This window comes from Bombyx mori, chromosome 9 (assembly GCF_030269925.1).
Source record: "Bombyx mori chromosome 9, ASM3026992v2".
Classification (NCBI taxonomy): domain Eukaryota; kingdom Metazoa; phylum Arthropoda; class Insecta; order Lepidoptera; family Bombycidae; genus Bombyx; species Bombyx mori.
Genome location: NC_085115.1, coordinates 11,440,062 through 11,462,260, shown reverse-complemented (window position 1 = coordinate 11,462,260; position 22,199 = coordinate 11,440,062). Strand labels below are relative to the sequence as shown.

General features: G+C 40.5%; 1 protein-coding gene across 1 annotated transcript in view; it reads right to left on the bottom strand.

The window, feature by feature from the left end:
• Nucleotides 1-22,199, bottom strand: part of Adamts-1 (A disintegrin and metalloproteinase with thrombospondin motifs 1) — a 68,404-nt gene that overhangs the window by 36,246 nt on the left and 9,959 nt on the right. Inside the window, 2 exon segments of the mRNA NM_001043516.1 lie at nt 7,421-7,540; nt 10,147-10,287. Coding sequence (NP_001036981.1) covers nt 7,421-7,540; nt 10,147-10,287 — 261 coding nt within the window.

The following is a 22,199-nucleotide window of genomic DNA, read 5'->3' as shown; positions in this document are numbered from 1 at the left end:
GGATGGATTTACCCTGGTACAAAAGGGTAAGAAGCGTGCCGCGGAGTCTCGAGCTCCCGCGGCCGCTAAAATTAGCAAAGCCGCGAACGCGTCGCGCCCCCGCCCCCAGTCTCCCGTTGCGCCTCCAGCCCGTGCCAGTCCGTCGCCGCGTCCGGTGGCACAAAATAAAACCCAGTCCCCTCCTCCGGTAATCCTTCAAGAGAAGGCAGCTTGGGATCGAGTTTCCCTGGCCCTTAAGGCCAAAAATATCAATTTCACGAATGCCCGTAACCTCGCGAACGGCATCCAAATGAAGGTGCATTCATCTGATGACCATAGGGCCCTCACCTCTTACCTCCGTAAGGAGCGTATAAGCTTCCAGACTTATACGCTTCAGGAGGAGCGCGAACTCCGCGTTGTAATACGCGGAATCCCTAAAGAGTTAGATGTAGAGCTCGTAAAAGCCGACCTGTTAGAACAAGGCCTACCAGTGAATTCTGTGCACCGTATGCACACCGGTCGCGGTAGGGAGCCATATAATATGGTTCTAGTCGCTCTCCAGCCTACCCCCGAGGGTAAGAAAATCTTTAACACACAGACCGTCTGTAGGCTCTCTGGTATCGCTGTCGAAGCCCCCCATAAAAAAGGCACTCCTAGCCAGTGCCATAACTGTCAATTGTATGGGCACTCTTCCCGTAACTGTCACGCGCGCCCCCGATGCGTCAAATGTTTAGGCGATCACGCCACGGCCCTATGCACTCGCGATCAAAAAACCGCGACGGAACCGCCTAGCTGCGTCCTGTGTCGAACACAGGGTCACCCCGCAAATTACCGCGGATGCCCCCGAGCCCCGAAAATAAATCGCCGCGTCGCCCGCCAAAACCGCCTCCGAGCTTCCGGCCCAGACATCAAAGCCTCGGCACCCTCTGTGTCGCAGGCTAAGCCAGCGTTCGTTTCGGCGCCGGTGCCCAGTGTCTCGGCCTGGGCGAAACCGCTGCCGTACATGAACACGGCTACAACTCCCTCCTCCGCGATTCGTCCCGCCCCCGCGACTCGTCCCTCTCCCGCGACTTGCCCTCCGACCGCGTCCGACAATCTCGCTTTAGCGATCGACTTCTTTCAGTCGATCAACTTTGAGCGCGTTAACGCTTTGGGCGACGCCATTCGCGCTGCCTCCACTGCACAACACTTTATCGCCGTTGTGCAGGAATACGCCGACGTATACGCGTCATTAAATACGTACGTCCTCCCCTCACTCCGCCGGTAATCAATGGCGTATATAAGTAGAATAAAGCCCCTATCCGTGACGATAGGATTTTTTAACGCTTACGGTCTCGCAAATCAACGTGATCAGGTTTCTGACTTTTTGCGTGACCATCAAATTGATATCTTTTTAGTGCAGGAGACCCTACTTAAGCCCGCGCGCCGTGACCCTAAAATCGCGAACTATAACATGGTCAGGAACGACAGGCTCTCTGCCCGTGGTGGTGGTACCGTCATTTACTATAGAAGAGCCCTGCATTGCGTCCCGCTCGATCCTCCCGCGCTCGCTAATATCGAAGCATCAGTGTGCCGAATCTCACTGACGGGACACGCGCCGATCGTTATCGCGTCCGTTTATCTCCCACCGGATAAGATCGTTCTAAGCAGTGATATCGAGGCGCTGCTCGGTATGGGGAGCTCTGTCATTCTGGCGGGTGACCTAAATTGTAAACACATCAGGTGGAACTCACACACCACAACCCCGAATGGCAGGCGGCTTCACGCGTTAGTCGATGATCTCGCCTTCGATATCGTCGCTCCGTTAACCCCGACTCATTACCCGCTAAATATCGCGCATCGCCCGGATATACTCGACATAGCGTTATTAAAAAACGTAACTCTGCGCTTACACTCGATCGAAGTAGTTTCAGAGTTAGATTCAGACCACCGTCCCGTCGTTATGAAGCTCGGTCGCGCTCCCGATTCCGTTCCCGTCACGAGGACTGTGGTGGATTGGCACACGCTGGGAATCAGCCTGGCTGAATCTGAACCACCATCGCTCCCGTTTAACCCGGACTCTACCCCGTCTCCTCAGGATACCGCTGAAGCCATAGACATCTTAACATCACACATCACCTCGACATTAGATAGGTCATCGAAACAAGTTGTAGCGGAGGACTTCCTTCACCGCTTCAAATTGTCCGACGATATTAGGGAACTCCTTAGAGCTAAGAACGCCTCGATACGCGCCTACGACAGGTATCCTACCGCGGAAAATCGTATTCGAATGCGTGCTCTACAACGCGACGTAAAGTCTCGCATCGCCGAAGTCCGAGATGCCAGATGGTCTGATTTCTTAGAAGGACTCGCGCCCTCCCAAAGGTCTTACTACCGCTTAGCTCGTACTCTCAAATCGGATACGGTAGTAACTATGCCCCCCCTCGTAGGCCCCTCAGGCCGACTCGCGGCCTTTGATGATGACGAAAAAGCAGAGCTGCTGGCCGATACATTGCAAACCCAGTGCACGCCCAGCACTCAATCCGTGGACCCTGTTCATGTAGAGTTAGTAGACAGTGAGGTAGAACGCAGAGCCTCCTTGCCACCCTCGGATGCGTTACCACCCGTCACCCCGATGGAAGTTAAAGACTTGATCAAAGACCTACGTCCTCGCAAGGCTCCCAGTTCCGACGGTATATCCAACCGCGTTATTAAACTTCTACCCGTCCAACTCATCGTGATGTTGGCATCTATTTTCAATGCCGCTATGGCGAACTGTATCTTTCCCGCGGTGTGGAAAGAAGCGGACGTTATCGGCATACATAAACCCGGTAAACCAAAAAATCATCCGACGAGTTACCGCCCGATTAGCCTCCTCATGTCTCTAGGCAAACTGTATGAGCGTCTGCTCTACAAGCGCCTCAGAGATTTCGTCTCATCCAAGGGCATTCTCATCGATGAACAATTCGGATTCCGTACAAATCACTCATGCGTTCAACAGGTGCACCGCCTCACGGAGCACATTCTTGTGGGGCTTAATCGACCAAAACCGTTATACACGGGAGCTCTCTTCTTCGACGTCGCAAAAGCGTTCGACAAAGTCTGGCACAACGGTTTGATTTTCAAACTATTCAACATGGGCATGCCGGATAGTCTCGTGCTCATCATACGGGACTTCTTGTCGAACCGCTCTTTTCGATATCGAGTCGAGGGAACCCGCTCCTCCCCACGACCTCTCACAGCTGGAGTCCCGCAAGGCTCTGTCCTCTCACCCCTCCTATTTAGCTTATTCGTCAACGATATTCCCCGGTCGCCGCCGACCCATTTAGCTTTATTCGCCGACGACACGACTGTTTACTATTCTAGTAGAAATAAGTCCCTAATCGCGAAGAAGCTTCAGAGCGCAGCCCTAGCCCTAGGACAGTGGTTCCGAAAATGGCGCATAGACATCAACCCAGCGAAAAGTACTGCGGTGCTATTTCAGAGGGGAAGCTCCACACGGATTTCCTCCCGGATTAGGAGGAGGAATCTCACACCCCCGATTACTCTTTTTAGACAACCCATACCCTGGGCCAGGAAGGTCAAGTACCTGGGCGTTACCCTGGATGCATCGATGACATTCCGCCCGCATATAAAATCAGTCCGTGACCGTGCCGCGTTTATTCTCGGTAGACTCTACCCCATGATCTGTAAGCGGAGTAAAATGTCCCTTCGGAACAAGGTGACACTTTACAAAACTTGCATAAGGCCCGTCATGACTTACGCGAGTGTGGTGTTCGCTCACGCGGCCCGCACACACATAGACACCCTCCAATCCCTACAATCCCGCTTTTGCAGGTTAGCTGTCGGGGCTCCTTGGTTCGTGAGGAACGTTGACCTACACGACGACCTGGGCCTCGAATCAATTCGGAAATACATGAAGTCAGCGTCGGAACGATACTTCGATAAGGCTATGCGTCATGATAATCGCCTTATCGTTGCCGCCGCTGACTACTCCCCGAATCCTGATCATGCAGGAGCCAGTCACCGTCGACGCCCTAGACACGTCCTTACGGATCCATCAGATCCAATAACCTTTGCATTAGATGCCTTCAGCTCTAATACTAGGGGCAGGCTTAGGGACCCCGGTAACCGTACTCGTCGAACTCGACAAAGAGGTCGACGTGCAACCTAACCCATGCATCAGCCCGCTGAGTTTCTCGCCGGATCTTCTCAGCGGGTCGCGATTCCGATCCGGTGGTAGATTCATTCGCGAAACAATTGCTCTTGAGTTGTTAGGTCTCCTTCGGAGGCGCTCGGGCAGTTGTTAGCAAATCCCACCCCTCTTGGCTGAGCCTTTGCTCGCCCACCTGTCCTGGTGAAACTGGAAAGGCCTTCGGGCCACCAGTAAACTTTCAATCATAAAAAAAAAAAAAAAAAAAAAAAAAAAAACTTTAAAACTCTTTAAAGATTTTAAATGATAAAGATTTTTCTCTTGAAACATAAACAAATAATGTATTCATATATCACGGTGAAGAAGTGATAGATTTAAGTCTTCGAATTTCCAATTCGAAATGCTCCTGCCGGCTGTCCGTAAATCGATTCTCTCGAATATTCAGCTCTCGAATTCAGTACTCAGTTACATGTAAGCATATTATTGGAAACATCTCAGCTCTAGTGGTTGGAATACTTGAAGCGTATAGCCTGTACATATTTGGTTGATTTAAAAATAACACACGAACGGCCTATTATATTTTTGTTTGTGAATAGGGGTTGTAGATTTTTATTTTTTATTACCTAGATGTGTGGACGAGCTCACAGCCCACCTGGTGTTAAACGGTTACTGGAACCCATAAACATCTACAACGTAAATGCACCACCCACCTTGAGAGATAAGTTCTAAGGTCTCAAGTATAGTTACAACGGCTGCCCCCGCACCTTTCAAGCCGAAACGCATTACTGCTTCACGACAGAAATAGGCAGGGCGGTGGTACCTACCCGCGCGAGCTCACAAGAGGTCCTGATATGATTCTGCATGAATTTTCCTTCGAACAGGAGTTAGATGAAGAATAAATTTGCTTAAATATTTTGATGGTGTCAAATAGTTAACTCGTTACTAAATTGATTGAAAGAAATAGTCTTTCTTCGTCTCGTAGCCCAAATTAAAACGCATTCTGTTCCACCTGATGACACAAGACTTAACGTGGTCGAGTCTAAGATGGTTTTATTAGTTTTACTAAATCAGTGGCAGAGCGTGAAAAAGAACACTTTTCTTACTACGCACTAAAACATTGTTGAGGTTGGGGATGAGATAGGACCTCTTTCGAATAAGGGCGAGAGTCGAATATATATCCTAGCTTGGAGATTAGCGTGGAAGACCCAATAAGACGACATGAAATCTGCTCTACACGCATCTCGTGAAAGAACAGCCGAGAAGCCATACTCTCGGAGAGAACCTTGTTCTGACTCAGGTCGTTATCCTTCCCGGAGGTATAATCTGGTGACGATGTTGGCGGCCTTTGGATAGACGGCGTGGTAATCGTTCCGACGACGACCTATTCGGCGTCCTGTGGAGTTCCCGACGAGGGAAAATCTGCTCTATGCGCCCTCCATCCTATTAAGTGAGTCAGACGCTGTTTGTTGAGCGATACGAAGCTTTAGTCAGTTCAACTTCTACTTGCTCCTTCTATCTTTCTTGAGCCAAAAAAAGTTTTACTAAATCATAGTTACATTACGGCCTCCAGTACTTTCATTATTTCGTTGTCATCCATAGGTGATAGTAATATTTATCTATTTAAATAATAATTACATAATACCCGTCTTTTTGCCTTTTCTTGTGCATATTGTAGTTTATTAAAGCACCGTACCAATATCAGCAGTTTGATTACAATGCGTAGAATTAATAGGACATATTTGGACATGCACAGGCTGATATTAATTATTATATCATTTATTTATTCAAACAATGTTTGTTGCCAAGCATTTTTGTATTCGGGTTCGAAGGATTGAACCGCCGTTATTAGAATACAATTGAGACCACTTGTCTCAAAGCGAGCGAAGATAACCGCGTAGTATGCTTGTCTGACCATATACGACAGTTGAAAAGTTTTTTAATTATTTTTTTATTAGGGACACAATACACATTACAAGCTGAAAAAAGAAACAATAAAGAACAACAAGTAAAAAAATATAACGATGCCGTTCCAAATTTTATTTAAGAAAATCATTTGTTTCCAAAACCTCACCAAAATTTAATAATGTAATGAAATGTCTGTCATAACAATATTAGCAGTCTGAGTAAGTTCGATATTCAATTTCAACTCAGGCGACCTGGATTTTATATAAAGCCTGATGCGAACTATAAACCTTTTCCCTATCATTTTCAGAGCATTTGAGCAAGAACATAAAATTACCTAAATTGTCACCTTAGCGTATAACAAAGCAACCTCATTTCACCCCACAGTGAGCTCGAGTGATCGATTCTAAACAGGCAAGATATTTTCAAGAGAGTCGATGAAAATATTGTATCACCTCCAATGTAGAGTCACTACTTAGCACACGTTTTAGTATGGCCATGCTAAACGCTACAAATGTTTGTATCAATATTTAATTTCCCATATAAGGACCTTGTTCCATATTTAACAGAATCCGTTGCTCTGTTAAGAAAAAAAAAACAGGTTTTTAACTTTATTCACGACTATGTAATGGAAGAGGAATTTCTACGACTCCGCCCTGTCTACTACTATTAAGTCTTTATTACAAATAAATTCTTAAGTGGATATCTTCGTAATATTTGATTTGCGTAACAGAAAAATATTTATTTTGTTTATAAAGAACCAATAATCTAGTATTGAGTTGGTTTTTTTTTTAAATTCACATTTCGAACATAATTAGGTTATTTCATTAGGTGTTTAGGTATTTATTAGGTAGTCAATTTTTATTAGTCAACAACGGTTTAGTATCTTAAGTTAATTTATTGTATAAAATAAATCCCAATTTTGAGGTATTAGGCGACGTATGATCGAATTTAGATCTCTGGCTGATCTGAATGAAATGACCAATGATATCCTTGGCGTTATGGTAGAAAAGTATGAAGGTACGAGTAGTAGATAAAATCTAAGAAGCTTTTGACGGCTATATGCTTCAGACGGAAACTACATATTATGCTTATGTCCAATCTAAATAGATTAGCTAAGCGATGTAGTAATGTAGGATGTAAAACTAAAGTTGCAATGAATGCGAACGAAATTGTTAGGGAATTTTGAAAATCCCAAAATTTTTGAACAATTATCCTAACAAAAATCTTAGCCTTGAATTCTTATATTTTGAAGTCACGAAATTTTTCTTCAAGATTCTACATGCACATCATCAATGGAAGCCGATTTGTCTTCAATATATAAATAGGATAAAGATTTCTTTAACATTTTATTTTGTACATAAAGTATTGTGCATTCCGTGCTGAATAGTAATAAAAGTTTTTTACCCTTCTCCGAATTCAGTCCTGCACTGTTCATCCATTGTGAAGACATAATTTGAGAGCTCCTTAGCACCACCTAGTTCCACACCCTCGTCAGTGCTACGCTCATGGAGGCACCACCACTTCCTGATAATGAGAACAAACATAATAAAGTCCTAAAATAACTTATAATGAGTTAGTTATACCTTGATTTTTAAGATGACAATACATTGTTCTGTAATATGTATAAAGGAGTTAGTTTGGTATTGTCGAAATCCAAAATAGTGATGGAAGAGCCACAAAATAATTCTAAAAATTTATTTTTGGTAAGTTTTTTTTTACTTCTAGCTAATGAGTTTCCTGTTAATGAAATGAATAGATTGTCTATCCTACGCAGCCGGCGATTAGCAACAGATGGTGTAACATTCACTGCTAGATTATATCCGCTCATTTATCGATAAATCTTCCTCTGTATGCTGCTCGTAGGATAATTTGATAAATATGCTTGGTTATACATAGATACTAATGCCAAATAAAAATTGGATTAAAGGCAGAGTTTATCATATTGAGCGTTTACTATGATTGTATATTTTATGAAGTACAAATAGATTCACGAATCACCCGGTATGAAATGATTACTAGAAACTGCACACTGTACTGTGAGTGCCACCGTCGACCTTGAATCAGGAGATTAATATTTCAAATGAATCGGGATAGCAGCCACCCTATTGTATCCTTCAAACTAGAGTGTATGACTTCTTGAGAACAAATTATTATAAGCAGTAGGATGATACGGAGCAAGCAAAGAACACTCGGCTCTGTCGCAATAAAAACATCAAAATCTTGTTGCTATGGTATTCGAATTTCCAACAATTGTATCACAGTTGTTATTATCAATGCTTACTTGATACGCGAAATTAGACAATTTAAATTATTATTTTATGTCATTAATATTGAATACGCTACTTACAAACTTTTACGAGGGTCTTGAAGCTTCCGAGATTTATGTATACAACTTTTTTTAGTATAGTACTAATGAGGGTTCCGAAAATTGACAAATGTTCCGTGGTAAATTAATGGTTCATTGCGAGCAACCGCTGTTTAGAGACAGATGGTATGTTCCCGATAATTGTATCAGTCGTAAAATCGTTTAGATCGATTTAGTTCATGGTTGTTAGTTGTACTACTAAATTTTATGTTAGTTCAATTAAATAATTAACCTAATATCGTTAAGAATCGCTTGATTTTGTGAGTCACTAAAGCGTACTAGATTAATGAAATTTCAATGTGTATCGGGAAACTAGCCTTTTGCGATCTTTTGGAAGATCGTTAAGTTATAAATTTGATGATGTTTAACATATCGACGCTTGAAAGGCAAACGTGACTAAGCGACAATAACTGCTTTATACATAAATGATAGGCAATAACCATAATCGATGCGCAAAAAATATATATTTCTAGGTCTATTAAAATCATTTCAATCCTACAGCTAGATTCGTTAAAATAGTTTTTTTTTCAGGTATTTCAACTTTAAATTATTATTACTCTACTGTAAAGTTCACGCATTGTCGCTTAGTCACGTTTGCCTTTCAAGCGTCGATATTCACTCTAATATATTCGAATACAATAATTTATTATTTACACGGTATATTTGCGAAGATTAGGTACGTCTGTTACAATCGGCCGATCAAAGTTCTATTTCGTCATCACTCCCACTTAGGTTTATCTTTATGGAGAAATACACTTTAGTTATGATGTATGCGAACATTTTAATTCGAGGCAGCTGTCGACGATTACAAACATAAGTTTAGTTTGGAGTACATTTAAAACGCTTGCTTACGAATTGTTGTGAAGCTTTTGGCGTAAATGACAAAAAGATGTGTGGTGTCGTGGGACACCACGCCAAATATCGCTGTGCGGAAAACAAGGCCTTATTCCACAAGGACTTTTTCTTAGGGTTTTTACTATCGCATTTTTTTCAGTTCGGTCGCGCAGCAAAATCCCTATCTCCTCCAAACCTGCCGTAAGGAACTTCGTTCCAAAAAAAAACCGTCGGATTTATGTTTAGTTGTACACCATTTGAAAAACCGTTCTCTGACTGAATAAAATTACTTTGTTTTTAAAAAAATATAAGTCTTATTGCTTTTTTTTTTTTTATTGCTTAGATGGGTGGACGTGCTCACAGCCCACCTGGTGTTAAGTGGTTACTGGAGCCCATAGACATCCACAACGTAAATGCGCCACCCACCTTGTGATACAAGTTCTAAGGTCTCAAGTATAGTTACAACGGCTGCCCCACCCTTCAAACCGAAACGCATTACTGCTTCACGGCAGAAATAGGCAAGGTGGTGGTACCCACCCGCGCGGACTCACAAGAGGTCCTACCACCAGTAATTACGCAAATTATAATTTTGCGGGTTTCGTTTTTATTACACGATGCAGATTATAGCAAGCTCACGAATGTTCAGTTTTTTGTTGATAAACTGTCCTTGTAACTGCGACCTTAGTACAATAATAAACTATTACTTGCTTACTGAATAACAAATGTTTCTAAATATTTATTCTTTGCATTATTATTTATGTAAATAAATCTGAGAAGGGGCTACTGAAGTTATATAAGCGTTCTTGAATCTCGCGTGTCGTCAAACGTGTTTTATAAAACAATGGATACATTACAGCTATCGCTTAAGAACAAAGAGACAGTTTTATCGTCCACTCACCCGTTATATATAAAAAAAAAAAACAATACTTACTTTGATTTCGCATGAAATTGTTCCTTTGAACAACTTGACCAGGCAAAGTTGTGTAGGGTAGCCAATACTGTCGGTGCCATTACAGAGCCTCGAAGCGCTTCAGACTGACAATTGCCTTCTCCATCGTGGGTCAACCCTAATCTAAAAATAACATTAAATAATTATAGCATTGAGCTTACAGTTATTTGCTATGGCGGTAGGAAGATGGGTGGACGAGCTCACGGCCCACCTGGTGTTAAGTGGTTACCGGAGCCCATAGACATCTACAACGTAAAAGCTGCCACCTACCTTGAGATATCAGTTCTAAGGTCTCAGTATAGTTACAACGGCTGCCCCACCCTTCTGACCGAAACGCAATACTGCTTCACGGCAGACATAAACAAGGTGGTGGTAGCTACCCGTGCGGACTCACAAGAGGTCCTACCACCAGTAAAATTTACAACAGGAGAACAGGAGTCTTCACATAAATTATTTATAAATAATCCACAGCTGAGGTGAGATGAGTGTAAGTGATGAGGTGAATACAGCGCCAGTAAAGGAACTGTCAACATTTTTTAATTACCAAACTATTTATTATAAAAAAAAGAACACAATATTCCTAACCTAAAAGTACATGTTATTATCCGCAACATGCTTCGTCAGATTACAGAAATAGAGTTATCAGTAACATGCTTCGTCAAAAAAGGTGAATTGTAAGAGTGTGAAAATTTCTCTGATATTTTATTTATATCCTACCTATTCACCGGTAGCCTAAAGGGCTATTCCAGCTACGTGGACGCGTAGTTGAACTCACGGGCTCAACCTGAGAGAATTTGCTATCACTAGACCTAGCAAGAGCAGTGATTCGCAAAATCTTCCGGTATACTATAGTCCTCTCTCGCCTTATGTAAATCCGTGTTGAAGAACATAAGACATGTAGACAGCGTAAGAAGCATACTTTCTGAATTTGTAATAGGTGCATGTGTGTTCATATTAACACAAATTGAGGCCGTCAGAGCAAAAGTGGCCTAGTCCAAATTTTCTTATATTCGTGCCTATACATTGCAATTTATTTAAAACATAATAAATTTTGATGCAAAACCGTCCTATCCCCAGTTTCACCCATAGATAACAGATCACTTAGTAAACATTATTTTTACGCGTATTACTTTTGCCTGCGAAGCAGTGTAAAAGTAAATTCAAAACTCATATCTCTATGCTGACTATGGTATGCTTAGGCCGCTTTTACGCTGACGGCCTCAATTAGCATATGCATACATATTTGCATCTTCATTACTTATTGTAGTTGTAGCCCCGCACTTGTGCATACCACTGCCCTGGCTACTGCTGCAGCAAAGCGATCTTCGAATTCGGCTTGAACCGTGAGACAGCTCTTGGAACTTCTAGGAGTTTTATGTCTCAATGCGGGTATTCATAATATTGTGTCTAAGCCTATTCTATGAAACGGTTAACCAATGCATGCCATCTGTAGTCACCATATCAATAGCATTGGAGCCGAGATAATAACATAATTTTTTTATGAAATTCAGTTTTTTTTAGTATTAGTTCTCACGCTATATTATTCATCTCACCGATAGAACTCGCGTACGAGATTTCAATCTCTCTTTTTCTCCACCTTATCCCATTAGGCGAGGTCGGCACAGCTAATTTTTCTCTTCCATTCTCTACTATCAGCCGTCATCTCAATACTCATTCCTCTCTCTCTCTCTCATATCGTCATTCACACATTCCATCCATGTCTTCTTCGGTCGACCTCTTACCCCTCTACCTTGCACTACCATTTCCATACACCTCCTAGTTACATGCATTTTCTCTCTACGTATCACATGTCCATAGCACGCTAACCATCCTCACGAGACTTCAATACACATAATTAATCCGACAGTAGGTGTCATACCTTTACGTTCAAATAAAACATTCGTCAAATGAATCAAAATAATGATGTCTCAATTCACGTGAAACGTCGCAAAACAACCTCGTTAATGATATTTAATTTTAATATTGTAAATTCAATAACGACAGGCCCTTGTATAACCGTTTAACTCTGCTTTCACAGAACCGTTTATTGAGTTCCGTTTTGTCTTTATGGATCCAACGGCGCCTAATAAACACGAAATGGCGATATTTTTATGAGGGTAACAATTTTAGCGTGACATTCTTGTATCGCGTGCTGTCTTTTCTGAACGCTATTTTGTTAGATGAGCAACCGTGACGGCTCGCATGCTACCATGATTGTGAATGATGCATTCGCCTGGCGTTCGATGTGACTCGTAGTTTGGCGGCCGCTTTGATGTCTAACTACCCGACTTTGGAGCAATTAGAACATCGCCTCGTCACGCTCGAAGAATCGTCCAAACGTGGTTTTAGTAAGTTAAATTAACCGTTGTACCTACTCGTAATAGGCAAAGTTTGTTCGTGTTACATTGTTCTATTTTAAGGACCCCGGAAACTAAAATTAGAGACGCATTAACTAGCCAAATAGTGTTCGTAACTTAGTTTAGAGGGCAGTTTATTTATTGCAATTAAAAAAAGATGTTTTTTGACTGAGTGAGCTGTTATAGGAACTCTATGAATCCCGTGCTCCTAGCCCCTGATCTTATTCTGCCTACTCAACGATCCTCTCTTAAGCTTAATAACGCGTTAAAGGAACCTAATTTCTCTCATTCTCATTCCATCTTCAAAATTCGACAGTTCTGTCCAATCCTAAATTTATATCAAGCGAGTGTAAAATATTTTTTTTTTAAGAACAACCCATCCTAGATATCGCAGGTATTTTTTTATTGAAGACGTAGAAAGAATAAGCGTATTGATAAAAAGAGGTTTTCTGAAATTTTACGTTACTATAAATCAAAGATCACGCATCACATAGGTATTAACAATCACACACATTGCAATTATAAACCACGAGAAGAAGTTATTTCACGGTTAAATACTCTATAAAAAGGAGAAAAAAACCCCTTAACTGTATAAAACAAAATCGCTGTAATCACATAGCACCAATGATTAATTTCGTAACATGTTTATCGACGAGTCCCATAGAGCGAATTAATTAATTCTAGTAAACGGAGCTAATTGCGTGTGAGAACGGAACTCAGGACGCGGGTGATGGATTAATCGCTTTCCTGGTGCGGAAAATTAGATTCTATTTACATTTAACTAACAGTCATTTTGTGTTGTAGGTTAAGCGAAGTGAATTTGGATTATTCGGGTCGATATTTTTGTACGGAATTATGGACTGGAGACATCCTCGTGGACTACTTACTCCGCTTTGACTTTCGTAATGTCTGTGTTAACGAAAACTAGACACGATGAAGCTGATTTTATTAATATTTAATAGGTAATTGTGACACGTCAGGGTACTTACAACTAGGAAGTAATTTAATGGTCGGCTGTGTTTAAGTGCTTAAATTAGCTTATCAAAATTTTAATTACATATCAGGTTATGTTGATTAGTTTTTAGTCGAACTGAACACCTGTCATGTTCTACAGTGATATCTTACTTTGATCACCAAATACCGTCTCTCTGTCAACGCTAACCGTGTAAAGTCAACGCAATGAACAGATAATAACTGGGCACAAATCACGCACGGTCCAAATCTGTGCCCAAATTAGGGCTCCCTGTGTTAAGGGTACCAGAGACTAACAAACATACCTAGAAAAAGAGCAAACAAACTCATTCATCACTTCGTGTTTATCTGATGTGGGAATCGAACCTACGACCCTCGGTGTCACAGTCAGGGGCTAACTCCTGGACCACTGAGTCAGTCAGTCATTAAGGCCCTATCGTGGTTCACCAATCTAGGTATATTAAAATTTACCAGACGATGACCGAGCTTTGCTCGGTATTTTTGTTGTTGATAAATTGTGTTTTTTAGAAATTATATTTAAATACGAATTACATATTGATAAAATGATGAAATATTCCGAGATCGTTTAGGCATTTTTAAGTGAACACGTGAGTTAAAAAGACACAAATAATATAAATAAACAATTAATTTTCTTGTTCTAACCTTAAACCAAACACTCATTGGGTTCGGGTGGCTTAACAACGCCATCTACTGAAATAGCTTTAGTGTTATTGTATCTTTAAAACAGTTAGTTGCTCTCAAATAAGGAAAATTGCATTAATATTCGCCAATAGATGTCGTGAAGAGTCATAAAGTTGATTATCGATAAAGTTGATTATTGAAACCACGAATAAAACAACATTTTCTGAAAATAAATCGTAGCTAGATCGAGTTATCGCCCCCGAAATCCCCTGTATACTAAATTTTATAAAAATCGTTGGAGCCGTTTCCCAGATTCAGATTATATAAATATACACAAGAATTGCTCGTTTAAAGGTATAAGATGAAAGTCAATGTCTGTATCTTCCTTTAAGACTCCGAAACAGCTGGATTGATTTCGATGAAATATTCGGGAGATCTTTAGATTGGCCTAGCGGGTGACCTTGTGAAGCTTGGTAGAGATTGGATCAAACATCGGCCAGCTAAGCGGGCCGGGTTTGACTAGTCTCAAATATAGCATCATCTTTCTTTTTATAAACTTTAATAAAATGTCCGTGTATGAGTAGGAATCGAATCAAAAGCACTCAATTCAGCAAATACCTCAACAATTTTCTAGAAATTTCAAAGAATTACAACGAAACATTATTTTCTTGGGATTCAAGTTATCGACTTAAATTCTACAAGATGACTATACCGACATGCTATTTTGTTTTGCTCAACTTAACAAAAATAATATAAGGAAAAAAACATAAAGATAAGCTAATTAAAATTTTTATACCTAGTTATTATGATTAACAAACTTGTTCAATGGCGCCATTTAATGTGATTGTGCCTAATATATTAATATATGTAAGTGCCCTTTTGATTCCTGTTCATTAATTTAGATAAGCTAGTTTTGGTTAACGAATCTCAAATTTTAATTCATATGACTAATGTTACAAGATACTGGTTTGTTACTCTGACCTCCTCAAGATACTACTGTCATTGTTTTTTTTTTTTTATATGATTGAAGGATTACTGGTTGCTCGGAGGCCTTTCCAGTTTCACCAGGACAGGTGGGCGAGCAAAGGCTCAGCCAGGAGGGGTGGGATTTGCTAACAGCTACCCGAGCGCCTCTGAAGGAGACCTAACAGCTCAAGAGCAGCTGCTTCGCGAATGAATCTACTACCGGATCGGAATCGCGACCCACTGAGAAGATCCGGCGAGAAACTCAGCGAGCTGATTCATGGGTTAGGTTGCACGGCGAACTCTTTGTCGAGTTCGACGAGTACGGTTACCGGGGTCCCTAAGCCTGCTCCTAGAGAAGAGCTGAGTTAGAGCTGAAGGCGTCTAGTGCAAAGGTTATTGGATCTGATGGATCCGTAAGGATGTGTCTAGGGCGTCGACGGTGACTGGCTCCTGCGTGATCAGGATTCGGGGAGTAGTCAGCGGCGGCAACGATAAGGCGATTATCATGACGCATAGCCTTATCGAAGTACCGTTCCGACGCTGACTTCATTTATTTCTGGATAGATTCGAGGCCCAGGTCGTCGTGTAGGTCAACGTTATTCACGAACCACGGAGCTCCGACGGCTAACCTGCAAAAGCGGGATTGTAGAGATTGGAGGGTGTCTGAGCGAACACCACACTCGCGTAAGTCATGACGGGCCTTATGCAAGTTTTGTAAAGTGTCACCTTGTTCCGAAGGGACATTTTACTCCGCTTACAGATCATGGGGTAGAGTCTACCGAGAATAAACGCGGCAAGGTCACGGACTGATTTTATATGCGGACGGAATGTCATCGATGCATCCAGGGTAACGCCCAGGTACTTGACCTTCCTGGCCCAGGGTATGGTTTGTCTAAATAGAGTAATCGGGGGTGTGAGATTCCTCCTCCTAATCCGGGAGGAAATCCGTGTGGAGCTTCCCCTCTGAAATAGCACCGCAGTACTTTTCGCTGGGTTGATGTCTATGCGCCATTTTCGGAACCACTGTCCTAGGGCTAAGGCTGCGCTCTGAAGCTTCTTCGCGATTAAGGACTTGTTTCTACTGGAATAGTAAACAGTCGTGTCGTCGGCGAATAAAGCTAAATGGGTCGGCGGCGACCGGAGAATATCGTTAACGAATAAGCTAAATAGGAGGGGTGAGAGGACAGAGCTTTGCGGGACTCCAGCTGTGAGAGGTCGTGGGGAGGAGCGGGTTCCCTCGACTCGATATCGAAAAGAGCGGTTCGACAAGAAGCCCCGTATGATGAGCACGAGACTATCCGGCACTCCCATGTTGAATAGTTTGAAAATCAAACCGTTGTGCCAGACTTTGTCGAACGCTTTTACGACGTCGAAGAAGAGAGCTTCCGTGTATAACGGTTTTGGTCGATTAAGCCCCACAAGAATGTGCTCCGTGAGGCGGTGCACCTGTTGAACGCATGAGTGATTTGTACGGAATCCAAATTGTTCATCGATGAGAATGCCCTTTGATGAGACGAAGTCTCTGAGGCGTTTGTAGAGCAGACGCTCATAGAGTTTGCCTAGAGACATAAGGAGGCTAATCGGGCGGTAGCTCGTCGGATGATTTTTTGGTTTACCGGGTGTATGTGTGCCGATAACGTCCGCTTCTTTCCACACCGCGGGAAAGATACAGTTCGCCATAGCGGCATTGAAAATAGACGCCAACATCACGATGAGTTGGACGGGTAGAAGTTTAATAACGCGGTTGGATATACCGTCGCTACCCGAAGCCTTGCGAGGACGTACTGTCATTGTCCATTATCCTTTGGTAGTAAGGCGGGCGTCAATAAGTTTGTTATGTCACTTCTTTGTAGCTCAGGTCAGCTGTGAGCTCCGTAGCCACAATTAACAATAAATCGCCGTGTTCTTGAAGTATGCGACTTCAGTGTACTCGAATCAAGTGAGACTATTAACCGGTGTTCAAATCCCGCAGACAGATCAACCATTATTTATAATAAAATACGTAATTCACGGAAATTCCAACCAACCGTTTTTTGAACTGAAATACGTAAGTCAAGGAAATTCGTAATTCACGCGAACAACTGACGATTTGTAGGATGTAAGAATGTCGCGGTGTAATAAATATAAAATCCGTAAAACTTAACGTTTTGTATGGCCACTGGTGGCAGCGGTACTAAAGTCCGCAATTCTCACTGATGGATACCACAATCCTGCCCATTGCTATAGAGAAGCACTCTTACATTCCGATGTGAAAGATAGGATACTCGTTCTACTCGTACTACTCCATTTTGTTCGTAGTTGTGATGTCTATGGGCCCAATACCAACTCAACACTAGGAGGCTCGTGCGCGATAAGCTCGTCCTAACAAAAACGTATAGCTTTGAATCTATCTATCAAACAAGGAATGTATTGAAAAACTACCAAATTACCTTAATATATAATAGTCAATTTAACCGCTCAACTTAAAATGAAATTTACGATCGCTCAAACAATTAGGCTGTCGTGATAAGGCTTCCATATAAATCGTGTGCTCCCATAGCCTATATGTTATGAAACAGTAAACATGACCTACAGTACGCACAGGCACGATATACTGCATCTATACTTATACTTAATATTATAAAGAGGAAAGATTTGTTTGTTTGTATTGAATAGGATCTGAAACTACTGAACCAATTAGAAAAATTCTTTGACTGTTTGGAAGCTACACTATTCCCGAGTAACATAGGCTATAATCTTTTTTGAAAAAAATTAGGGACCCTTACTAAAACTCCAATAATGTAACCCAAAATGTAAAAAAAATACCTAAAATACTCTTTACATCGCGTGCCCTGTGAAAACTATTGTATTGTACTACGACTATGTAGAACACATTATTATGTACAAAAAATGTCGCGACAGAATATGTCTAACTATTATAGTTATGCCGCAATAAGTGTTCTTTTATTAAAAAAAATAAAACAACGTCAAATACCATTGAAAATTTTGTTAAAGACCCGAGCGGAGCCCGAGCGGGCCGCTAGTGTGATATATTATTATGTATATACACGTCACGGCAGATGTTTGATCTACCGTACAACGAAGTACCTATCTTTTTAATTTATCTTCTACCTTTACTACAGAAGCAGCCCCAGTTTAATATCGTTTCACGTGAGACTCGGCAGTGATACGTGGTACTATATTTTATGAGAACGGAGCCTTCAAAAGAACAGTTTCGACGCCGTAAAAATGACTAACACGTTTTTATTATCTTCATCTATCTATATATAGACGTCCGATTGTCTTAAAAATTTCGCTCACGTATCAAACGCCGATGACAATTCAAAATTTTAATAGTTTGGCCTAGTATCTAGACCAGGATCGCAAGTGTAATAAATATTTATCCAGTGTGTAAGCATTTTTTTTTTCTTGAGTTAAGTTTCCTTTTTTGTTTATGAGAATTTAAATTAAATTCAACACGATGTGTTGGATTGTATTTAGTTCTAAATTATTCACGATATTCGCTGAATACAAATAGCCGATATGTCAACAAGCTGCGGTATTGAATCAATATGTATAATATTATTCAAATACAAGTTTGCTTTTGGTTTTATTCTAAAATCTAAATGGAAGTGTATTTAAATAGATCTTATTGATTTTTCTTTCAGAAATGGTTATTGGAGCCAATAGATATCACGACACGAATGTCGTTATACACTTTTAGACATGAGACCGAAGTTTCAATTGTATTATATAATCGATCTTCATTACCGCTTCATTATATGATGATCACCGCATGACCACCACATGACCGTGGCAAACACGAGCAGAAAGGTAGTTGTTACCCATGCGGATTAACCATATCATGAGTAATTTACAAACACAAAATTTACAACTGTTAGCCGGTTTGATTTTATTGTACGATGCTATCCTTCATCGTGGAATTCGTTCATGAATACGTGTTAAGTACGCAATTCTTTAGAAAAATTGTTATGTAGGTACGTCTTATCTTTTAAGCCACGACTACATGCTTGCTCTCCGTTTAATTCATCATTATTGTAGTTACAATTTCAACCTCTTTTAATACTAATATGTATTCTCAGGTTAATCTGTATTTTATATACTATTCTGTGCAATTCTGAGGTGAACCAAGCGCTACAGTTTATAAGATATAATTAATAGGGAAATTGAGGTTTTCAATCTCAAATCTCAAGCGGTAGTGGCTATAGTGGTACTTAAGAGCGTCGAAAATCACGAGAGTACAGTCTAACTTAGCTAATGAAACAAAATTAAATAAACGTAGTCGTCGTGGCCTAATGGATAAGATGCTCAGCCCTATCATATTATTATAGCGATTCGATTGGGCCGGTGTTCAAATTCCGCAGGGAGGTATAAATTTTTTCTTTTTTACTTAACAAATGTTCACTTCTACGGTGAAGGAATAAGATCGTGTAATAAAAATGAAACCCGCAAAATTTTTAATTTTCGTAATTATTTATGGTAGGGCATCTTGTGAGCTTGCACGGGTAGGGATATCACTACCCCGCTTGCCGTGAAGCAGTAATGCGTTTCAGCTTTGATACTGGGGCAGCCGTTGTAGTGTAAAAACTGAAACCATGACTGACATGACCATGAGACTCATGCCTAAAAATGGATCGCGGCGTTTGAGTTGTTGACGTCTATGGGCTCCGATAAACACTTAACATTAGATGGGCCGTGAGCTCGTCCACCTATATAAGCAATCAAAAATAGTCCCTAGTTCCTAATCGTGGTTACCAATCATACATCTCACATTTCCAATGAGGGTTGATGTTGAACAGTCCGCTAGACGTGAAACCAAACTAAACCGTATCATAAATACTTTTTGTACGGATTCTGGCTAAAAGAAACCGTAGCGATGTCCATAAATCATCGGCGCAACATTAAATATAATATTAAAACAAGAATAATTAACGTTAAAAATAAATATAGAGTTCGCGATGTTAAACAGTCTGCTTTCAGTAACAAGCATTATGTTATATTGGTAGCTGTTTACATTGGAATAATTTATTTGAAATGCATTGTGCACAACGTTTCTGGGACAAGGTTGAAAACGCAACAACGGGATTAAAATTAAACGCCACTTTCTCTGGGAGACCTCGCGCTCTTTGGCTAAAAATAAAATTTGCTGAAAGAAAGACTAATCTTATACCTTTAAACGAGAAATTCTTGCCGTTTTGAGCCAACGATTTTCATAAAATTTAGTATACAGGGGATTTCGGGGACGATAAATCGATCTAGCTACGATTCATTTTCAGAAAATGTTGTTTTATTCGTGTTCTCAATAATCAACTCTTCCCGACATCTATTGGCGAATAATAATACTATTTTTCTTAATTGAGGGCAACTCACTGCTTTAGAGACACAACAGGTTGACCTTATCAAAAAAAAAACCAAGCAAATTTATTTGAACTGAGTATAAAGTTTACACTCGGGAACTCTTGCTCAAAATCCAAAAGAAAGTCGATCCGAAAATGTATCATTATTTGTTTAATGTTTCGTTTTTATAACTTGTATCGTTCGTCGCTACGAAATTCAAGCCATTCTTCGATCATGTTCAACTATATAACGAAACACAGATGTGCTAATAAAGAATCAATAAATAAACCTATTATTTATTATTCAAACAACATTTTAACGATAAAGCTATACCAACAGACGGTACTATAGTTAAGTAAGATAAGAACAAAATATAATAAATAATATTCGAATTGTTAGATTACTATTGTCGTTTGGAATGCAAAGAGAATTCTCTGTTCTGCTCTGTTATTTTCAAACTAGGTACTCTAAGCGGATGTTGCCCGTATTAATAAATTCCAATAAGATACGATGTAACTGCATTATGCAAATTCAATGACACGGACGTGATAGGCAAACATAAATTTGGCAGACATTGAATGCATTTTGAAGAAAATACACCACGAACTGTAGTGAAGATGCTGATGAAGATGTTTTACTGGTGGTAGGACTTCTTGAGAGTCCACGCGGGTGGTACCACCACCCCACTTATTTCTGCCGTGAAGCACTAATGCGTTTCGGTTTGAAGGGTGGGGCAGCCGTTGTAACTATACTTGAGACCTTCGAACTTATATCTCAAGGTGGGTGGCGCATTTACGTTGTAGATGTCTATGGGCTCCAGTAACCACTTAATACCAGGTGGGCTGTGAGCTCGTCCATCCAGCTAAGCAATAAAAAAATAAAATAAAAAAAATGCGGGACACGAAAATTCTTACTTCTTAAGTTTGGGCTAATTACTTTTTTGCTAGGAATTTTTCAGGGTAATTTACTGCATACGTTTGAAGAATTATATTCGAAATAAAATGTAGTCGATTTATGGTGATTTTAACAGCTTTTATCAGCTTGGTATGTATATACATATTAGGCATATTTGTTTGTATGTAATGAAGTCTTTGAAAGTCATTTTCACCGACTTTAAGACCTCCAATTAATGATAGGGCTGATGATAATACAATAATTTTAAAACTTCGCTCTATTATTTTGACCAGTAGCAACAGAATAAAGTAAACAGAAAGATGAAATTATTTGTTATATCGGTTTGCTATTTAAGCGTGTATTTTAGTTACAACATCTATTAATTAACTGATTCACATCAAATCAAACAGGGCATTTAGATGAAAAAAAAAAGGTGCTTGTATTAACCGAATTAGGGTTATTTATTGATATTAGGATGTTAGTAAAAAAGCATGTGATTAAAGTCCATTAGAATGAAAAATTAATACAACAATTTGTTAACGTTTAAGCTTACTTCTCATTAAAGTTTCATTCCGAGGACTTTATTTATTCGAACGTTTTTCGGTTTTATAAGTAGACAAGCTTACCCTACTGGAATATAAGCGGATACCGAGGAACGCGGGAACGAAGCTGTGGTCATTGTGGTTAACGCAAACCGCGTCCAATCCCTAAGCTATAAGACCTCACACAAAATATATGGTTTTTATTTAAGTAACCCTAAATACGCCCTATCGAATAGTCTTGTCTTTATCATAGGCTTACATACAATTTTATCATTATGAAGAAACTCAAAAATCGTTATGAAACTTATCCATTTTCCAAATTCAT